The following is a 19,356-nucleotide window of genomic DNA, read 5'->3' as shown; positions in this document are numbered from 1 at the left end:
ACTTGTTTAGAGCTTCTTTCTAACTTAAATTTTAAACCTAATCTAAGTCCTTACCTTATAATCTATAAATCCCAACCTAAATAGACTGCGTGACCTACTTATAACGTTGAAGTATCAGTTTTTACTTATTAACAACTCGCTAATTTCATTACATTTGCTGTAAATTAGAAATAACGGTCGAGTCTTAGAACTTGATAAGAGGTTGTTGCACTATCTCAGTTAAAACATACAGTACAGCTACAAATAGGGCCTTGAACTTTAAAACGTTGGAATATTAATGAATGCAAACAAGCTTCACGATAAAAACTTCACCGTTCGTTATTGTACAGGACAAGGTGATGAATTTGCTTTGCGTATAATGCAATTTGCAATGTACTAAAGAATAAACTTATTTTATTTATGGATATTTCTCTCCGAGATGCTAACGGTTGTGTGCAAAAATTCCCATACAATACATTACAGATAAAAAAAAACACGGTAAAGCCGATATTAGAACGAAAAAACTTAATTACAAGAAATTCAAAAGTAAAAACAGGGAGAAATTCCATATTAAACCATGTCGGTGGCACTTACAACGCAACCAAATGGTTTTGAAGTGACACTATTTGTATGATCTAAGCAAGGCTTTGATGTAGGGGAAATAGGCATAGGCAATTGTTTATCTTCATGCCTACTGACGCGTTGTGTATGTTTTTCGTGCAACGTGTAACATTCCGATTGGTCAACTAAAATTTCATTTGAGATCATGAAATTGTCATTAAGTTTCTCTGAAGGCTTGTTTAGTAAAGGCACGGCCAAACTGTGGTAAGTGACTGGCATTTCCCAGTCAGATGTTTCGTGTTGTGATGACTTGTTAGAAGCGTAAGAAGTTGGTTCTGATGCTTTGAAACTGTCAAGAACTGTGCGTTCCGTAAGAAGGCTGGATTGATTTTCGTTTGATTGCAAAGAAATGGAACTTAGGCAAGAAGAATAATCGTTTGTATCATTCCCGTCAGAGGGCATCCTGCAGCAAAAATCTTCTTTCCAAGCATCTTTATTATTTGTTGGTTGTGACGTTTTATCGCCACCACTGCCAGCAGGTGAATACTTCTCGTCCAGTAATTCTATGAAAATTTGACTTTTTAATGACCATTTAATTATTAGTTGCAAATGATGAATAAAAATAAACTGAAATGCGAAAAGGTTAAAAAAATAGTTAAAATGTATTTAGAAGTTAATTTTGGTGCACAGTATCAGCGCACTAAAGTTAAATATAGACATATCGTATATAAGTCACCTAATGTTTATAAAACCAATAAAATCATTTAATTAAATTCAGCTAAAACCCGTCCTATTACTGGCCAATGGAAGGTACAAAACATGGAATACTAAATTCCAGAATTTGATGTGCTGTGGGTTCTGTTATTATTACTCTGTTTACTACTACTACACAACATACTTAAAAATAAATTCTAACCTTCTACGTCGCTGAGAACTTTTACCAAAGGTTTTGCAGGGAACGGATCATGAGATACACCAAATCGTCTCGATTTGCTGGGAAGAGAGCGCACAGATGATCCCTTTTTTCTATTCTCCTCAATGTCTTCTGCGAAGTCGATGCAGTCATCTTTGTTGGAATCTTTATCAGAATGGATGTTGTCTTCATTTTCTGTATCCGGTGATTCATAATCAATCTGCAATGTCATACTGTTCATTACATTAAAATGGCACAACTAAACTGTCATCAGTTTGTTTATAGTATTTTCTTGATCGAGTATTGTCTGCTAAAAGTAATAACTTCTGCCTTATTCAAATCGTCGATGCTCTGTTACCTGGGATTTTATTCCCCATGCGCTTGCAGGCTTCATTTCATACGCAGATTTCGTCAACTTTGGAGATAATTGCCGCTTGTGAAAGTGCTGATGCCTGTTAACTGAGGATTTCCCATGTTTGCTGCTCTATCAAACCAGAAAACTGCCATTCAAGATACTTTCCCGAAGTTATCAAATAAGCTTGATTACGATGTATGAAAATCGCTAATGTTTTTTTCGATTGCAATATAATTACAAAGTTGATGGTGGCTGAACCGTGTTTTAAACCAGTATATAGTAAAATAAAAAACATGATATAGATGGTAACTCTGAAGGTTAACTTTAATCTGTAAAATCAAAAATACAATTGCAAACGTAGTTTCAACCAAAATCTTATTTCCAATGATGTGGAAAATTAGTCTATTTTTGACTGATTTTTGAATAATCAATGTATCCTGATAAAAAAAATAGATAAGTTTGCGGCAGTCACATGAAATTTCTTTCCGAAACTAGATAGTAATATTCCAACGTCATTTTAATCGACAAAATAAAATTATTAAAGCCATAGTACCTGGTAAAACCGGGATCTGGCAAAACGCCCCGACCCAAAGGAATGCTTTCTTGATGTAATGTTAGCATCACCGCCGTTACTTGCAGCTTGCTGCATAGATGGCGTCCTCCGTAAAGAGGAAGTAAACATTTCTTTTCCTCTCCGTGATTTCTCACTCGACATTCCAGTGATCAACCTTTGTCGTGGGCCGCTTCCATTTTGGCTATTTATATGGAGGACAAATAAAGATAAAAGCTTTAACCTATAGGAAGGTAAATGATTCATATAAAGAGTGGGGTTGCGTTTCTTTTGTAAAACGTTTCTACATGTTTTGCTTTGTTCAAAGCATCAATTCATAGCATTAAATATCCAAAAATCGCATTAAACAAATAAAGGTCAAATTCCAGCTTAAATGACTTTCACTAAATACGATGTAGCCTATATGGTAAAATAATATGATTGGCGGTGTTACAGAGAAGTTCAAGTGAGGGGCAAGTGCAAAAACAAGTTGATCTTATGTCACAAAACGAGTTTTCAGCAGAAAAAGAATTTTGTTATATTGCGATTAAGCAATATTTGCCAAAAATGTGTTGAAAAATTATCAATTTAGCGTTAATCACAACATTTAACTGGTAGTAATTATATTACGTCACAATCTGTAAACCGTGTGCATGACACTATGAATAGGGCATCATCTCCTGTAGGCGGCAAGAAATTGGTTTGTTTGTACGTGGTTAAGTGCATAACAGAACCTAACACAGTATTTTGCCTTAGTTAGGTTTACTCTAACAGTGTAACTTACAGTTTTTGTGTTTATGCTGGTGAACGTATTGTAAATGCTAAGCTACAGCTATTCGAGCTTAGTGTTGGCTGTTGGCTCAACGGCACAACTTTGGTCTAATACCGATAACAATCGACATTAACACAAGAAGACTTGTACTAATACATGTGGTCTATATTGTAGGCTACTGTCACCTGTGACAAAATTATGTTGGAAATAAACATAACTTGCAACTAATCGCCTACCTGCGATGCCAAATTCCCAAGTTTTTTAGTTAGTTCACGACTACAGTAGGGTATTACCAAGTTTTTTGATTTAGAAATCACCATGCAGTTATCAAGTATGGTGTAGTTTTGTGACGTCTTAACCACCGTCCTAAGAAACGGCAAATTTGCAATATAATTTTTGCCAATAACTGCTTAACCATTGAATATTATTGGAATTTTTGTCTTGTATGCTTACTGGTAGCTCTTGTTTCAAATAAAGTTTGTATTTAAAAAAACTGTATTTAAAAACTTGTTTTTGCACTTGTCGCTCCCTTTAAGGTATTATAGGAAGTAGGCTAACAATACAATCTGGTTTACTCACAATGGTAAAAATAAGTAGTAGCCTAATCAATCAACACATGGTCAGTGCCAATGTTATTTTTTTACATACAAGTTTAAATTTGATCATACTTCTATTTTTGTTGCCTTTTTATTGCCTTTTTGTTGAAAGAAAGGCGACCACAAGCATATCAGCAAGGACATTTGTCTTACCTCACCAGTTCCAAGATGGTTTCTAACTTGTTGTCCAAACTGCGAAGGTCGGACTCCACGTTCATTAGCCTGGTGTTCAAGCTCCGACAATGTTGAAATTCGGCTGGGTTGTGAGTGGGTTGCATGTTACGGTAAAAAGATGTCGCGTTGCTGGTGCAATTTTCCGGGTTTATTCCGAGTAACATGTCTACCCTGTGAGGGTGTATAGCCCGATTATATTCTTACAATTAAATTCGAAAGAGATTAGACTACTTTAAAATCTATTCCCTAAAATTTCAAAGACCTATTTAATTTCTATGTGTAGGCAGGTATTATAAAGTTTTTTCAGTCACCTTCTTACAAAAATTTTAAATTTTGGTATATTTTTTTTTTGCTCAAAATATTTTCAAAACTTACCGGCTCTGAAGTAATTTTATCCGCGAAAGCATGTCCACGTGGCCCGAAGAATATTGTTCAATAACGTCCTTAACATCATAAGGCCGTAAAGCCTCCTTAAATTTCCTTCGGGCGACCATAAACTTCATCATTCTGCAGTAACGTAAAAAGTGAGGGGCAAGTACAAAAACCAACTGATTTTAAATTGAAGAATGGTTGTCAGTAAGTGAACCGGACAAAAAATTTTTCAGTAACATAAATCGATTAATCAAGCAGTTATTGCCGAAAATGCATGGCCAATTTGCTGCTAATAATGCTGGAGCAATTCTGACGTAACAGCGTGAAATCAACGCTTCCAAGTATAATATGTAGTGGTGGGTTGTTTAAGCCTTCTGAATGGAAAATAACTATGCAAGTAGGTGATTAGTTGCAGCTGATGATTATGTTCACCATAGAAATGTCGCAGGTGACAGTACGTGTACTTCTGAAGTATTTCTGTCTTTTCTACATTTACCAGTACTGGACTATAGGCTAGTGTCAACAACCATTCCTGTTACGCATTTAAGAACGCTTTAGGACCATACCCATTACTTGTCGTACACACGAAACGTTCTGTTTATATTTGATTGAACGACTATACCAGGCCTGGCCAACCCGCGGCTCATTGCCCAGTATTATGCGGCTCTTTCATTCATATTGAACCTCCAAAAGAGAGCACATTTTACCTATTTTAGGCAGATAAATAATACAGAAAAGTAATCTCTACCGGCTAATGTTCAACTGATATTTGCTAAATAATGACTGATTACATCAGATTTCGACCAAGAATAAAGATGATGAAACTGAAACAATATCTGATGCAGTATTACGACGTAATAAGAAAAAGCGTCTATACTATACTATACTATACTACTATACTATACTAGCGTCATGCCGTCATGCAAACTGTTTTCATATTTTGATTTAATATTGTCATAATAAACGCAAAGTTTACGTTTTTTGGTGACACGTTTTTGGCAATAATGTCTACCACTAAACCATTAAATATTATTGAACAATTTCTTCTCCAGCACATTTGCTGACAACTCTTTTTTGGGTTAAGGTCAACTTGTTTTTGCACATGTCGTCGTGCCCATCACTAAACAAAAACCCACCAACGCATATATCAACATTTTTAGGCTACTATATACAATATCCGCTGAATATAAAAACACACCATACTGACATATGCGTCATAATCATACCACAAGTATTTCGGCAGTAACCACTAACCTGATACTTCTGACAGCGTTTTTATGCTGTTCTGTTAGCACTGTAAACCCGCTACCGTTGCTGCCATTTGAAGATGAACCATCCGAATCTTCAGCATTCTCTGCAACCATAAATTAAGGCAACTGAATAAATAAAGCCTAGAACCTACGTGACTAACGAAGGTTATTCTGAGCAATATGTATAAATTTTTAGCGTACAACATAAAACCATTTTTTCATGACCAGTGAACGTGGTAAATGAGACAATAAATCCCGGATATGCTATTTATCGCAAAATAAGGCAAAAACTTCAAGTAACTTTCAGTTGCGAGAATTAGCCTCCGTAGGCCTACTTGTTTACTATTCAAAATCTAGAAATCAGATGAAAACTTAAAGACGGAGTATGTGCTTAAAGTGAAGAACACCGGTCAAAGAATTTACACAACACTATTCTATAATTAAGCGCTTTAACAAAAATTGTTTTCTCTTTTCGGAAGTAGAGGGGGCATCATCTCACACGAATGCGCATACATGCTGATAACGTGGCGTTGTAAATGTTTATACATGTACTTTAGCTAACCGCTTCAACCATCGGTGTCCGTACAAAGCCAAACAATTTTTACCATGATCGGCAACATGTCATAAATACATTGAAAACTGCTTTTACGTTTGCGTAAATATTTGCCGCTATATTTGGTTTACAGTTAAAATAAACATTGGCTAAAAGGTTGCATTTGCACGTGCATAAATGACAATTAAATGTGTCCCTTGCAACGGTTTAAAGTCGCCTATACACTATATGCCTATACACCTGCTTCGTACGGGGACTTTTTATCGACGACAGTTTTGTCTCGCCATGGAACTCGGATGGAGTTTTGTCGCGAAAGTCGGTCGCTAAGTTTTTCGGCAAAACTTTGAGATTTGGTGATCTGTACAGCAAAATCAAAACACGTTATACTTCCCATATCTTTTGGGGAAGTATGACTTAAACCAATAGTTAGTAAAACTAATCACGGCATTTGCAGCTTAGGGGTAATAAAGGGAAATTTCACCTCCGCTTTGTTGTTACGGAGTCCTAGTGAGACCGGAGGAGCCAATTCAGTCAGTCCCGGAGGTTGCGAGACCACGCTCAATTTCGAACTGAATCGGCTTCTTAATGTAGGCTTTCTCCCCAATTTGGGACTTGTAGGGCGCAGAATATCTTTTAAAGTTTTTTTATTACCCCTAAGAAAAAATTATAAAGTAAGCATATGTGTGCAAACCACTTAATCTTTAAACTTTCATCGTCTTACGAGTGGCAGTCGCTTCGTGCGCGCAAGTGGGGTAACCAGGTCGCAACCGAGCGGGAATTTTTGTCGGCAGCATAGCATCTCCACATGCATTGTATCAAGTAGGCTGCTGGCATTCTTCGCCTGGCAAAATGTTTCTGTCGGTGTTGTTCCTGCACCTTAAGCGCGAATCCTGAACCAAGTATACCCTAAGGGATAAGCATACCATTTTTACAAACCATTTCTGGTTAATTCTGTTCGACCCTTTAGTTATACTGTTTACATATCAAAACTAAACACAATTTTCTTTAAAACAACGCGTTTTATGTGTAGAGAAAAAAATTATTTGACCGAATGCGTTTATTTCAACTGATTATACGATACAATAGCTCATAGATTTACACAGATTGATATGGTATACAGTTCATATTTACAAATCCAAACTGGTATAAATTTATTGCCATGATATAGAAATTTGTGGAAACTCAACATTGCTTAACTTATTCAAAATTAAGTAATAAGTAGCGTATAGTCTATTTCGCTCTCATTTCGTTGGCGTGGAAGCTGAGCGGATTCAATGGAAACTCCCATCATAACTTGCAATTGGATGAAAAGAAATTATTTTCCCAAAATGTCAGCAAACAAATAAAAATGCTCTTTAACGAGCCTCATTTTTTGCCCGACTTTATCATTTATTTATGAAATTGCACTGGAATTTTCACTTTTGGAGCATGGTGCTTGGTAGCCAATTTTATGGGTATATACTAGCCCATATCTTATTTTATAATCCTCCAAAATAACCCACCTTCATTTTTCAATTAAATCCTGGAATCCAATAACTATGGCATGGACACAGCTTGTGACATTTTTGGAATTTCAAGCCACATCGCGAAGTTAAAATCTTTCGCGAATTTGTGCAGGTAATAAGCAGTTTTATTAAAAGAAAGCATTTAAAACTGCCGTTAGAAAAAGAACATAATAACACACATAACAATAATCACACTAGGCGCTCGTTAACTCGGAATGAAATGGATCAATTAAAATACTTCGATTTATCCGAAGTTGGTATTGGCGGTAATTGACCAGCACGAAAACGAGACTACATAGAATCATAGATCATACAATGATGCATTTTTAGCACTCAGTTAACACGCTTGTTCTTGTGGATTTTCTTGATAAAAAGATTATAATTCGCTTGATTTAAAATAGCATACTGTATATAGTATACACCTACTCTATATAAATATATATGGTGTAAAATGCAGCATCGGTAACGTCCAACTGTTATATTCGTTAAAGCCTAATATACTCTCAGGCCGCAAATATATAGGTTATAATAGGCCTACCTATATATAGTAGACTACGTTGTCACAATGCTGTTAATCTTTTTCTCGCAAATGTTGTATTCTTGTCTCAACGAAGATATGAAGCACTATGCATGCAACTTAACTCGACAGTGGAACAAAATTGTGGAATTGAACGGCGCTAATTTTACATGCAAAAATTATGAAACCATGCCCAAAAATCTTGTCATTAAATTAAAAATCGGTGCATTTTACCTTGCCTAACCACTTTCCAGTTATCATTTTAACTAAGATCTTACACGTGCGTCAACGCAATCTAATCGATTCGGCTCACGCTAGAATGAACGACGGTGGATCAGAACAACGATTATTATATAACGGGCTTGGCAGCTAGAAGAACGGGCCATATCCCTAAGCGTAAAACTTTCGCTTGGTTATATGTTACTAAAGTTACTACTAAAGTTGGTGGAGGTGTTAAGTTTATAAACCAGCCGAACTTGCTGGATTCATAGAACTTTGGGGAAAAGTCTGAATGCGTGTGAACAGCATTTTTGCCAGGATGGCCTATTCTTAATTATTTCCTTATATCCAGCCTTAAAATAAACTTATTATTGATTAAGCGAAGCATTGCTTACCGCAGGTAACGCAAAAAAGGAAATCCCTAAAATGGCGAAACAGCTTGCTATCAGACGTCCTATCCAAGTCTTGGGTGTCTTGTCTCCGTATCCGATCGTTGTTAAAGTAACCTGCATACCGTGTTAAAAGATTCATAAAGATACGTAGATTTATTAGTGTTGCTGCTTGTGTTTAACCATAACTAATATAGGTGAACAATTGTTTGAAATGTGCAGCATACATGTTAGCATACTGCTGTAAGATTATTTCCTACGATTTAGTAGTCCCTGACCGACAGCGAAACGTTATCGAAGTATAAGAGACTTTACTTACTAGCCCCCACCAAAGTGCATCTGCAAAATTTCCGAAGTCTTTTTCGTTTTCCTGTTTTTCGGCTTGAAAAACCAAAAATGAAGCAAAAATTAACGCGAGGAAGCCGATGTACCATGCAGTTAACAATTCCTATGAAAAAATATATTTTCACTCTAATGGCTTCATTTGATTGACCATGGAAGCATAGGTGAATGTTAGTAGCTAAACGCTTAATCTAGTAACATAGTTATAAGAACATTTGAAAATGGCAATACAACCTTCGTGTGAGCTTTCACCACGGATGAAAGGAGCTTCCAGGTTCCTCCTCTTCTATCCATGCGAACCATTCGGAGGATTTGGAGGAATCTCACGCTCCTCATTGCGGTGGCTGCGAACATCTGGCCTTGCGAGCCAATGCATATGACAAGGAAGGAAGAGACGACCACAATTATATCTGTAAGTTATTGCCAATGACACGATCAATGTCTTCAGACCTGTTGTATTGCCATAAGGAAATAACCAGCCTAAGGGAACCGCCAAGTGTAAGTTATCGCACCGTTTCGCAATATACCTATAATACAAAAAGGCTTCCTGGAAAAGCGTAAGATCCCTACAATTCCTTGATATCTGCATCTGCACCCGGAACTCCACATCCTCAGGATTAACTCACATGTGAATACAACCAGGATCACTATTTCCTAGGGAAAAAATTGCGATAGGAAACAGACATCATTACTGTAATAATTGGCTTTGACCATTTTAATAAATTCCATATAAGGTCCCGAAATATATTCATAAAGGTAAAGTTCGGATGAGATTTCACAATTAGATAATTAATCCAAAAAATAAACTAAACAATTAACGACAACAAAATCTGAAACATCTATCTATTGTCTATACCGGTAAGAAATCTCTCACAAAATTGAATTAATCTTGTACAAAAACAGCGAGCGTAAGAGACAAAGCATTAGCCGAGTTGGTTTTGAGGTGTTTTTTAGTTTATGGCTGATAAGTATCGATCTTAAGCAGTTAATAGCTCATGGTTGCCCATTTCTATGTTTTATATTATGTATACTAAGTCAGAAACAATTCTTGAGCAAAAAGATTCTTTCCTGTCCAAAACATTTTCTGTCGTGTGTGTTTATTGTTTAACTATAGCCCATTGTATTTGTCACCACATTTAACAGTATATAATTGCGTATGAAAATATTCATAAACGCAACATTGTTAGCTAATAAAGTGACAGTTTCCTACGCTACGACAGAAAGCACCGGGAAACGTGATCGTAACAACACAGGTAATGGTTCTGCTCATAAAAATAACTGCCACGCACGATCGTCTCGATCACCTTATGTCACTTGAAAAGACATGACTTCCTCACAATGTCTATGGCATTTCAATGTACAGGTACACTTACCAGCACATAGAGAACTCTGTTTGCCATCACTTTGTATTCCTCTATAGTGGCAAAAACTGATAAGACAAGGCAACCAAAAACCAAGGCAAAGCTAAAAAACAAAAGTTCTGATTAAAAACGCTTTGCATTCACGTATACTGTGCAGCAGTGTAGCATGGTTGCAGTTGTTGCACACTACTGAAAAAGCAAATATTAAAGCGATATTAATGATCAAATCATTCAAATCAATTACCCAGCAGAATCAATACACAAAGCGATTTTATTGCAAGTGATCGATACAAACAGCTTTGCATTTCAAACAATAAAAAATTATAAAACTGAAGCAAGCCTATAAAGTTTATACGCTACAGCACAACACGGCTAAAGGCGGATGGGGTTTTTTGCAGTCTATTTTCAGATTTGTTTCAAAAACAAAAGTAAGTATGTTTTGTGAGATGAGCTGATATTCTGAATTTATTTCAGCTGTGAAATACTATGTTCTCAAGCCGTTAGATTGTCTGATTTTTTGATACAGTTTGTAGGATAAATATATCGGTAACCAAAGTGCATGCTGGCATCTCACAAAATCCAATACGTTGCGATATTCCTTTTAGTTATCCGTGGCATCCGACAACGATATACTCACGCAAAAAAGTGGTACAATATTTGATATCCTCTAGGCTGTTCCAGAAAATTAAACACCAAACTCCTTAGGCGTCTGCATGAAATGCAACATAATAATAAGTTAAGGCCTTATATCGAAACAAAACGTGACATAAATTAGTATGAACAGTGCGGGTTAATCACAATACCGAATTGGTTCTGTATACCTATGATACAAGGTTTGCTTGGATTTGGCGTTTGAAGAAATTGGCTTGCCGAGAAGAGTGACCCGTTTTTCCATCAAAAATCTATCTGAACTATTGCACGAGATGGGAAACTGCAACTTGTTTATATGAATAGAAGAACTGCGATATGATTGTGGCGCTGAAAAGAAACGTCGTCCATCTGCCTTTGACGGTGAAATTGACGGAGATGGAGATTGTAAACGAATTGACGTAGACGTTTGTCGATCATCCTCAGCTACGGGGCGTAAGTTATTCATGTGGGATTGCTGGTAATTCAATCCTTGCAGACGTTTAATTTCGGCTATTGAAGATGATGTGGTGTTTGGTGGAACATGTAGCCTGTCGCAACTTTTGAGTTCTGCGTCTCCAGCGGAATAAATTCCGTTCTCCAAAAAGCATTCCTGGTCGACTGAAATTTGCTTCAAATGATTTTGTTTTTGTAAACCACAGTCATTAGATTTTTCAAAGAAGACGTGACTTATCATCGATTTCGTTGGGGTAAGGTTCCAGTCTGGATTTTTCCCTTCCGTGCTGCTTCCGTCAAAAACGTCATCTTCAAAAGGCTCAATTGAAATCGATGGCAGAGTTTCAACATCCTCCTCACGTAATTTACGGCTCAACGACCAATCATCAACAGGATCTTGAAAAAATGACACACTGTTGCTTCTTTGTGAACGAACCCTGTTTTCCGAATCAAAATGAGCTTTTATCGGAGAGAATTGAAGAGACATTGCTGAATTAGACAGTAATTTCGAGGCTTGAAAAGATAATCCTTTTTCGTCTAAACGTTTTCCCTCGCCTGGACACGAAAGAGCTCTTTTTGTAGAATCAACCATGCCTAGGATAATCTAATTTTGTACTTAAAACATCCAAAGATTGCTTATCCACAATATTTCTGCATATCTCGAAACTGCTAAGAGCTTATTTATACTAACAATCGAAAAACTAAGCTTCATCGAAAGTTTTGTTGCAAAAGAGCATAAAAGCAAAAATACATTTAATGACAGATTTTTTATCGCTAACTTTTCTATGTTGTTACCTAAACTAAAGATAGCTCTTACTAAAACCGATTTACCTTACTAATTAAATAACCCTAAGCTTCGCTCTTGTTTTTACAGCGCGGACGGACAATCTCTCAATCATCGATAAAAGCGGTGTGCGAAAGTGCTGAAAGAAAAAGTGCAAGTTCGGATCTTGCGCGCGACCGCGACCTTTTCCCAAAAAAGAAAAAAGGAATTTAACGATTTGTGGGTCTAGAGTCCGCTTTAGGTGGGCAGGAATTAGTTGCTTATCAACCGTATATATAGATATACTGTAGCTATACCTCAAACTGTCATTTTGTTGGGAAACTGTCGTACAGTAAAGAAACGATGCAGGTATTCGCACAACGCGCTACTGCTCAACGTTATATTTAAACACGATTTTAAATACATTCTTTGTTAGTGTGGAGTGAGGAGTCTTTAAAATTCCTTAGTGGACCGCGCCGATTTCGACATGTAATTGATCTCAGCATCCTAAAGCAAACGTGATGTGCACCGCGTTATTGATTGAACCAAATGATTTATTATCGTGTTAAATTTGAACAAAATCGTAGACTGTTTCGGTTGTAATCCTACGTAATAACATTACAATTTCAGAATTATACCTTTAATTGATTATATGTATATATATAGCCTATAGCATATGTGCCCGAGGTGCGGGCGGTCGCACGCCTTACGTGATACATCGTAGTCTATAAGATATGTTGTTGTAAATTATATTGATACTGGCGTATATAGGAGCAATGATTTGTTATATCTCAGAGTAACGTTTCAACATTGTCGGAGGAAATAAACCTGTTGCAGATTTTTAATAACTGCTGCTGTTTACGTTGTCATTCGCAAATAAGTGTGAGGGGTTGTTTTGCAAAACGTTTCAGATTGGGATGGTTACTGTGTTTAGACCAACTCTGTCAACCTAATACCAATGTGTATTATAAACAGAATGATATTTTTTAACAATAACCTCCAGAAACATTTATGCATTTGGTTTGATTAAAAGTTTTAATAGTCGCGTGTTGCTACAGCTGTATATTATAGTCGCTAAATTTATCAGTTTTGTATCACAGGATCTTTTGGAGTATATCTACGAGCATTAGCAATGAATGCTTAATTATGCATTAAACTATGGGAAAATTATTTGTTTTGGCCAGTTGCGAAGCTTGCCACTTCACTGTTAGCTCGAAAATAGCCACTGAGAAATTTCCATTATATCCCAGCGGAATCGCATACCCGGTACCCAAAATGTCAACCTATCCACTACTGCATTTATACAATGCGCTGTGACCTGTGAGGTCGATAAGGTGACAGTTTAGAGCATGCATGCAAGCACGTAGCAGATGAGGTTAATCAAAGATGGACTTCGCATCAGTACCGAGTGTTTCGACTAATACTACTCGACATATAATTGAAGTGAACACACACACACACTTTACACGGCAACAATGACTCACGTTACCACGTGATAGACGATGGACCAAGGATGAAAGGTGGGACGCTCAAGGAAGTTATAAACGGCAATTTTTGCCTTCCGGTTACGGGACTTTCTTTTTGATGGGATTGTGAAATAGATTGGTTTTCCGTGGAGACTCATCTTTCGTTTTCGCATGGATTCCTGGTAGCTGTGACCTGATCTTAACCTCGTAGGAGCCATAAAAATCTGCAACATTTTAGATTTAAATTTAACTACATGGAGAAAGAGATAAGCGTATTACGTACCACATTGCTTAACGTGGCCTCTTTCTTCAAATAACAAATACGCTGGATGACACTAGAGGTACAATTGAAGTACAATACTGATCATATGACTTCAAAGTGGCCTATTCATATTTTGTTGATGTTTCAAATTTTAAAAACATTGCTGTAGAAACACGCACGATATAACGTATGAAAAATTAAGCTAAAAACCACAATCTAGTTGAACATAGCAACTGTTGCAACGACAATATAAACAGCAAGGACTGCGCCATTAATGTGCTGCGTCTGCACCTATGCACAAAAGCAAGGAAACCAGACTTAATACATAAAAGGCTGAGGTATCGACGGCCTGTAAGGCCAATACATTTTTTGTATCGTTGTTTGTGTAAATATGAATGGTAACGCTAGTATAGACATGAAAATATATTGGTTGTGTTCGAAACAGAAATCTCTTTTCCAATATTCCTAGGTGAACAATTGGTATTGAATTATAACGGGGCTTGGTATCCTCGTAGGGAGAGCTCTGAAGACCTTTTGCGCAATTTTTAGTGTAGCTGTACGATATACTTAATCCGATATTTACGTACAAAATTTAGCTATGGCGCCTACGAGACAATTTCCGAAATGTCAGGTTTGCTTTAGTTAATCGTTTAGTAAAAAATTGAGTTAAAGAAAAAGTAAAAGTATACTTTGTGGTGTAGAATACGTGAGAAAGACATTCAAGTCCATTTCCTGTTATTTTTGTACGTCGTTTTTCCGAATGAAACGTTGTGTCTATACTGTACGCACAAAAATTTCAAGTTAAAATCACTCTTTTTCCGACTTGTGGACCACATCGGGAAAATAGTCACTTCGGTGTTGAAAGATATTTAACAATGACAGCCATACTTTAGCAAACAATATACTCGAAAAAATGGTTACATTTTGCAGTGTATCCAAACAGACCACAACACCGACCAACCAACTCTATTTGCGATATAGTATAGCGTAATTAACGTATACCGCTTATTTTCTTTCAATTTACTAGTTGGGCCATATCATTATGTGTCTAGAATAACTTCTGCTAATCGTTTATTAAAAAACGTCAGATGTTGTAATTTTGAGTTGATTCTATAACTTCATGAAAGCTTGCACACACATATTGTCATGATATGGATCATCAGCGTGTATTAATTAACTGCAAAGTGTATAAGCACCAACTTGAAGAATATATACCTGTGTTGCAATGGACTGTTGCCTGCTGTCTTTCTTATTGTTTTGTGCTCCAGGTATTTTTCCTTTGCCAAAAGTCGAGGAACCATCGCTGCTGACATCAGTTAAGTTACCTTCATCTTCAGATGCGTTCAGATCCTAATCAGTCAAAAAGTCTCAAATTATTTACGCAAACGTTCACAACAATGTATCGAGGATTCGTTCATTTTGTTAGTTTCATATTTATGAAGCAGTGTTTCAATGTATTTCAAATCCTGTGCTGTTATGCTATAAGCGTCTGCGTAAATACAAATAAAATCCCTACCCTTAGGAAACGTGCATCGTAAATATGAAACATATAACGAATTTCCCATATGAAGGCCTCAGTTTACCATGAAAGAAGTCCGTGTTTTGAATGTTCTACTTAATGTGGATTGACTAGCCAGAGGTTGGAGGGGGATGTTGTGAAAAGAACCATCTGCGTCATGGTCATCGGTAGTGATGACGTCACTGAACGTTACCCTTGATGACGTCATAAGTTCAAAAAAGCAACTTATTTAAAGTCGTAGACATGTATAAAATTGTTTCGATTGACTTGAATTCTTATAATCATTAACATTCTTAATTAGGCTTAGAGTTTTCATCTGAAACGTAAATTTTCATTAACATACAAACTAAATCAACCAATCATTTTATTTTTCTTCATTGTTGCGGTGGGGACGAAAAATCAGTAGCCTACTATAAGTTCTTAATAACATACACTGTATGCGAAGATGATCAGCTTAAATGCGTATATAATTACCACTCAGTCTATAAGATTTTATCCACACCGCACTTCATGTTGGTTCTTTTTACAAAAATAACTTCCCAAATCGATGCAGGTTTTTTTTTCAGCACGGAACGGTGCTGACATTATACATGTTGTATAACACAGTATACTGCATTGGTCTAAAGAACCGACCAAAATTATTAGAGTGTAAACTTTTCAAGAACAAGATGCTTCGAGCAGTTTTATTGTGATACACAATCTTTAATCATTTTTTGTAAGAAAACCTTTATAACAAAAAGTCATTTCCGGAAAGCTAAAAAGCTCTTATAACTTCATCCTGTTAAACGTCAAGAAACTTGTCGTCTGTACCTTTGCATATTTTTTTCTACTGAGAACGTTAAAAACGACCAATTTGTCCCTCATTTGCGTTTGCCGTCGTTAACTCCGCTCTATCTAATCATTTAAGCATTTCGTACTAACGATAAAACGTTAAACTAAAGCAAATTTATGAAATTAACTGGTATCAGCATTATGGAATATGCGTTGGAAAACTCAAATTTGCTTGCTTAATCCTTTCTCGATAACCGATAACTGTCATGGACGATAAACAATGTATAAACTTTACCTCCTTAACAATGTTACTGTGAGCATGGTACGAAAATAGTTCAAAACGTCCAAAGTGAAAATGATATTCCAGACTTCCAGCCACACGGCCCCAAGAATTTATTCTTAGCGTGATATTTTTCTCAACGAACTGCATGGATCTGTTTTTCATGCGCGTTTGCGCTTTTAACATGCAGGGGCAGGCTCGCAATCACGTGTGAAAATTTCGGTCGTCCGTGAAACGTGGCACGGGTCAGCGGCTTTACTCAATCACATTGGATACTTGCCAGTGGTAATGTTAAATGGCTGGTATAACAGACCGCAGAAATAACTGTTGTTTAGAATTATAAAAGTACCGTCTCCGTAAAAATACGCCAGTTATGCTATTTACATCCTTTTATTGGACGTACGACGGAGCTTATTTCGTAACTTGTCGTATGCAAAGAGTTGGATAAAATTAATCCTTAATTAAACTCGGATTAAATCCGCCATGGTATCAATAGTACACTACTGTACCGTTTATGTTGATGTTTATTACTACTTTGGTGCTTAAGAGTGTCTAAACGATTAATTAAAAACGGAAGGAATTTTTAATTGGTAACTAAGATTTATTCTGAAACTTCTGCAAGAAAACAAAAACTCACGGGAACTTACGGTACTTTGCTGCTGCTCTGTACCAAGAGCCGCACACCGGCTGCTTGTGTGACAAAATTTTATGGTGTAGTAAGTAGTTTAATCCAGTATTAAGCTAGTGTGATTTTCTACATGTAGCCTAATTCTTTTTAAGTGATAGTAGTTTCTTGGCCATAGGAAAGTACTGAACTAAATAAGAACCGGGATTAAACGTTAACGATTTAAATAGCATTAACAAAGTACCGGAATTACCGAACCTACTCAAACTAAATGAATACCACAAAATCATAAGTAGTTTGCATTTGGTAGACTAACTTTGATTGACTACATATTCCCTGGATTCTTTGCTCTACTGCATTTTAAAGATCTTCTTGCTATGCCTGGTTGGAAACAAATAAAACTCGATTGAAAATGGAAGATATCACTTAACGACTTTTTTATCTCTATCATAGCTTTGATGGGAGTCTTAAGGCTGTGTACAAACAAACACTGAATACAATTCTATAAAACAATGCAAAGCGCATACATTCACAGAGCCGGTGGTAAAATATACAGTAGAAGCTTAATTGCAAGGGGCCTCTGTAAGATGTGAAAGTTCACAGTTATTCGAAACAAATAACACCTTATTACCTGCCCCCGAGCTAACTATTTTGCAGTCAAGACGAAATATATTCACGGCTTGCTGTTCTTCATCGGCTTAACTTGGGCATACCGCGGCCTGGAAATGCTTGCCGTAAGCAATTATGCGCCTGAATTGTTTCCTTCACATTTACGCGTTTATAAAGTTATTCTTCACTAACGTAATATTCAACACATCATTGCTGGACTTAAACAATTGTCAAACATAAACTCTAATAAATTATTAATAACAAGACTTTGCTAGCTTACTTTGGATTCACGTAAGGTTCTTGCCCATATGTTTAGTAAAGTGGGCAGAAGAACATACTAAACTAGTGCGAACGACTTCCCGGTCAGTTTTGCTCTTATTATTGGTTACAATATACTTTGCTCTTATTATTGATTATACATAATACGAAACGTCATTTGCCTAAAATTAGTTAAACCTGCCACTTCTGCCACTGTTCTTAAACTACCAGACCTGTTGTGGAGTGCTGTGCATCCAATTTTGAAGATAATGGCTTTACCCGAGTGAATGTAATTCAAAGTTCGTATAAACCTTCAATCACCGTATGTTAGACGATGACGTTATGACAGTGGTCACTCCACTTACGAACGGAGCGGCAAAAAACAACTTGTATGGCGATGGCCAGTCTAAAAAAATCCATTTTGCAATAAGCTTTTCACTAAGTTTACGGTAGGCTAGAAAACACACGTTTCCTCACAGAAAATTCCTACTTACAGTAGTGGCTGGTGACATTTTTACACTGAATTATTGCAACATGAAGTATACAGCTCAATGACATATTCTTAAACGGGATATGCCATTCAGTGAAATTACACTAACCTTTGTCTATTCCTCAGCGTAATCAAAACGGTAATTAGCTTGCTGATTTAAATGCCATATACATTGCTGACAGAGCACGAGGGGGTGTCTTCCTTTGCGGTATGTTGTACACTATTCAGCACAAACAGCTCCTGAATGAGCATTACGCAAACTTACACTTCCTTTACTGCAATTATCCTTATTTTCTTCTCCAGTGGATTGTAACCAATACGCAACGATCGGTTGAATTTTACACCATGCAGTTTCAGACTTTTATAAAGGAAAAGTCATAGCATTTAATCAATATTTATTCAACCATTGTTAAAAGGATCTGTTTTTCCTTCACTGATCTGCTTGTTATTCATAAACCACAAAACTTTGCCTTACATGCTGCATTCATCAAAACAAAGCAAGAAGTTTTATCTATACCAAGAAAAGGGCCACTAGTTTGCAACGAGAAAAACGCTATCCAGCACTACAGCTAAAACAAAATGTGAAAAATCTTTATCATCTCGTATAAGTCACGGGTGGTTGCTCACTTTGAATCACTGAAGGTTAAGTTTACACACTACAAACTGTGCGCTGGTTGCATCTGAAGTCTTAATCGGCCAAAAACGTTGTAGTCAAATCGAATTTGATTCAAATACACAAAACTTAGCAAATGAGAGAAGACCTAAATGAATATCTACTTACTGTGTTCAGTAACTTTACTTTTCTACTTGGATTTTACGAGA

At 36.6% G+C, this 19,356-nt stretch overlaps 1 protein-coding gene across 9 annotated transcripts; it reads right to left on the bottom strand.

Annotated features, from left to right (window-relative positions):
- Positions 1 to 184: 184 nt before the first annotated feature.
- Positions 185 to 18,723, bottom strand: LOC143455638 (potassium voltage-gated channel subfamily KQT member 4-like). Of its 9 annotated transcripts, none has more exons than XM_076955109.1 (18): positions 18,644 to 18,723; positions 15,198 to 15,332; positions 13,739 to 13,944; positions 10,421 to 10,511; positions 9,575 to 9,701; positions 9,282 to 9,457; positions 9,025 to 9,153; positions 8,712 to 8,822; positions 6,797 to 6,981; positions 6,557 to 6,728; positions 6,316 to 6,433; positions 5,527 to 5,626; positions 4,276 to 4,407; positions 3,880 to 4,071; positions 2,362 to 2,563; positions 1,812 to 1,937; positions 1,457 to 1,673; positions 185 to 1,103 (listed from the first exon to the last, which is right to left on the bottom strand). In XM_076955109.1, exons 3-18 carry the CDS (start codon positions 13,936 to 13,938, stop codon positions 550 to 552), a joined length of 2,832 nt encoding a protein of 943 aa, XP_076811224.1. In that variant the 5' UTR covers positions 13,939 to 13,944; positions 15,198 to 15,332; positions 18,644 to 18,723; the 3' UTR covers positions 185 to 549. The 9 variants fall into 9 exon arrangements, 7 of the variants coding, with proteins under 7 accessions (XP_076811224.1, XP_076811222.1, XP_076811223.1 ...); XM_076955107.1 differs by lacking the exon at positions 18,644 to 18,723 and adding an exon at positions 15,566 to 17,043; XM_076955108.1 differs by lacking the exon at positions 18,644 to 18,723 and adding an exon at positions 15,499 to 15,636.
- Between the last annotated feature and the right edge of the window lie 633 nt (positions 18,724 to 19,356).

This window comes from Clavelina lepadiformis, chromosome 1, assembly GCF_947623445.1.
Source record: "Clavelina lepadiformis chromosome 1, kaClaLepa1.1, whole genome shotgun sequence".
Classification (NCBI taxonomy): domain Eukaryota; kingdom Metazoa; phylum Chordata; class Ascidiacea; order Aplousobranchia; family Clavelinidae; genus Clavelina; species Clavelina lepadiformis.
Note: the sequence above shows the minus strand (reverse complement) of the source record. Positions and strands in the feature narration are given on the sequence as shown.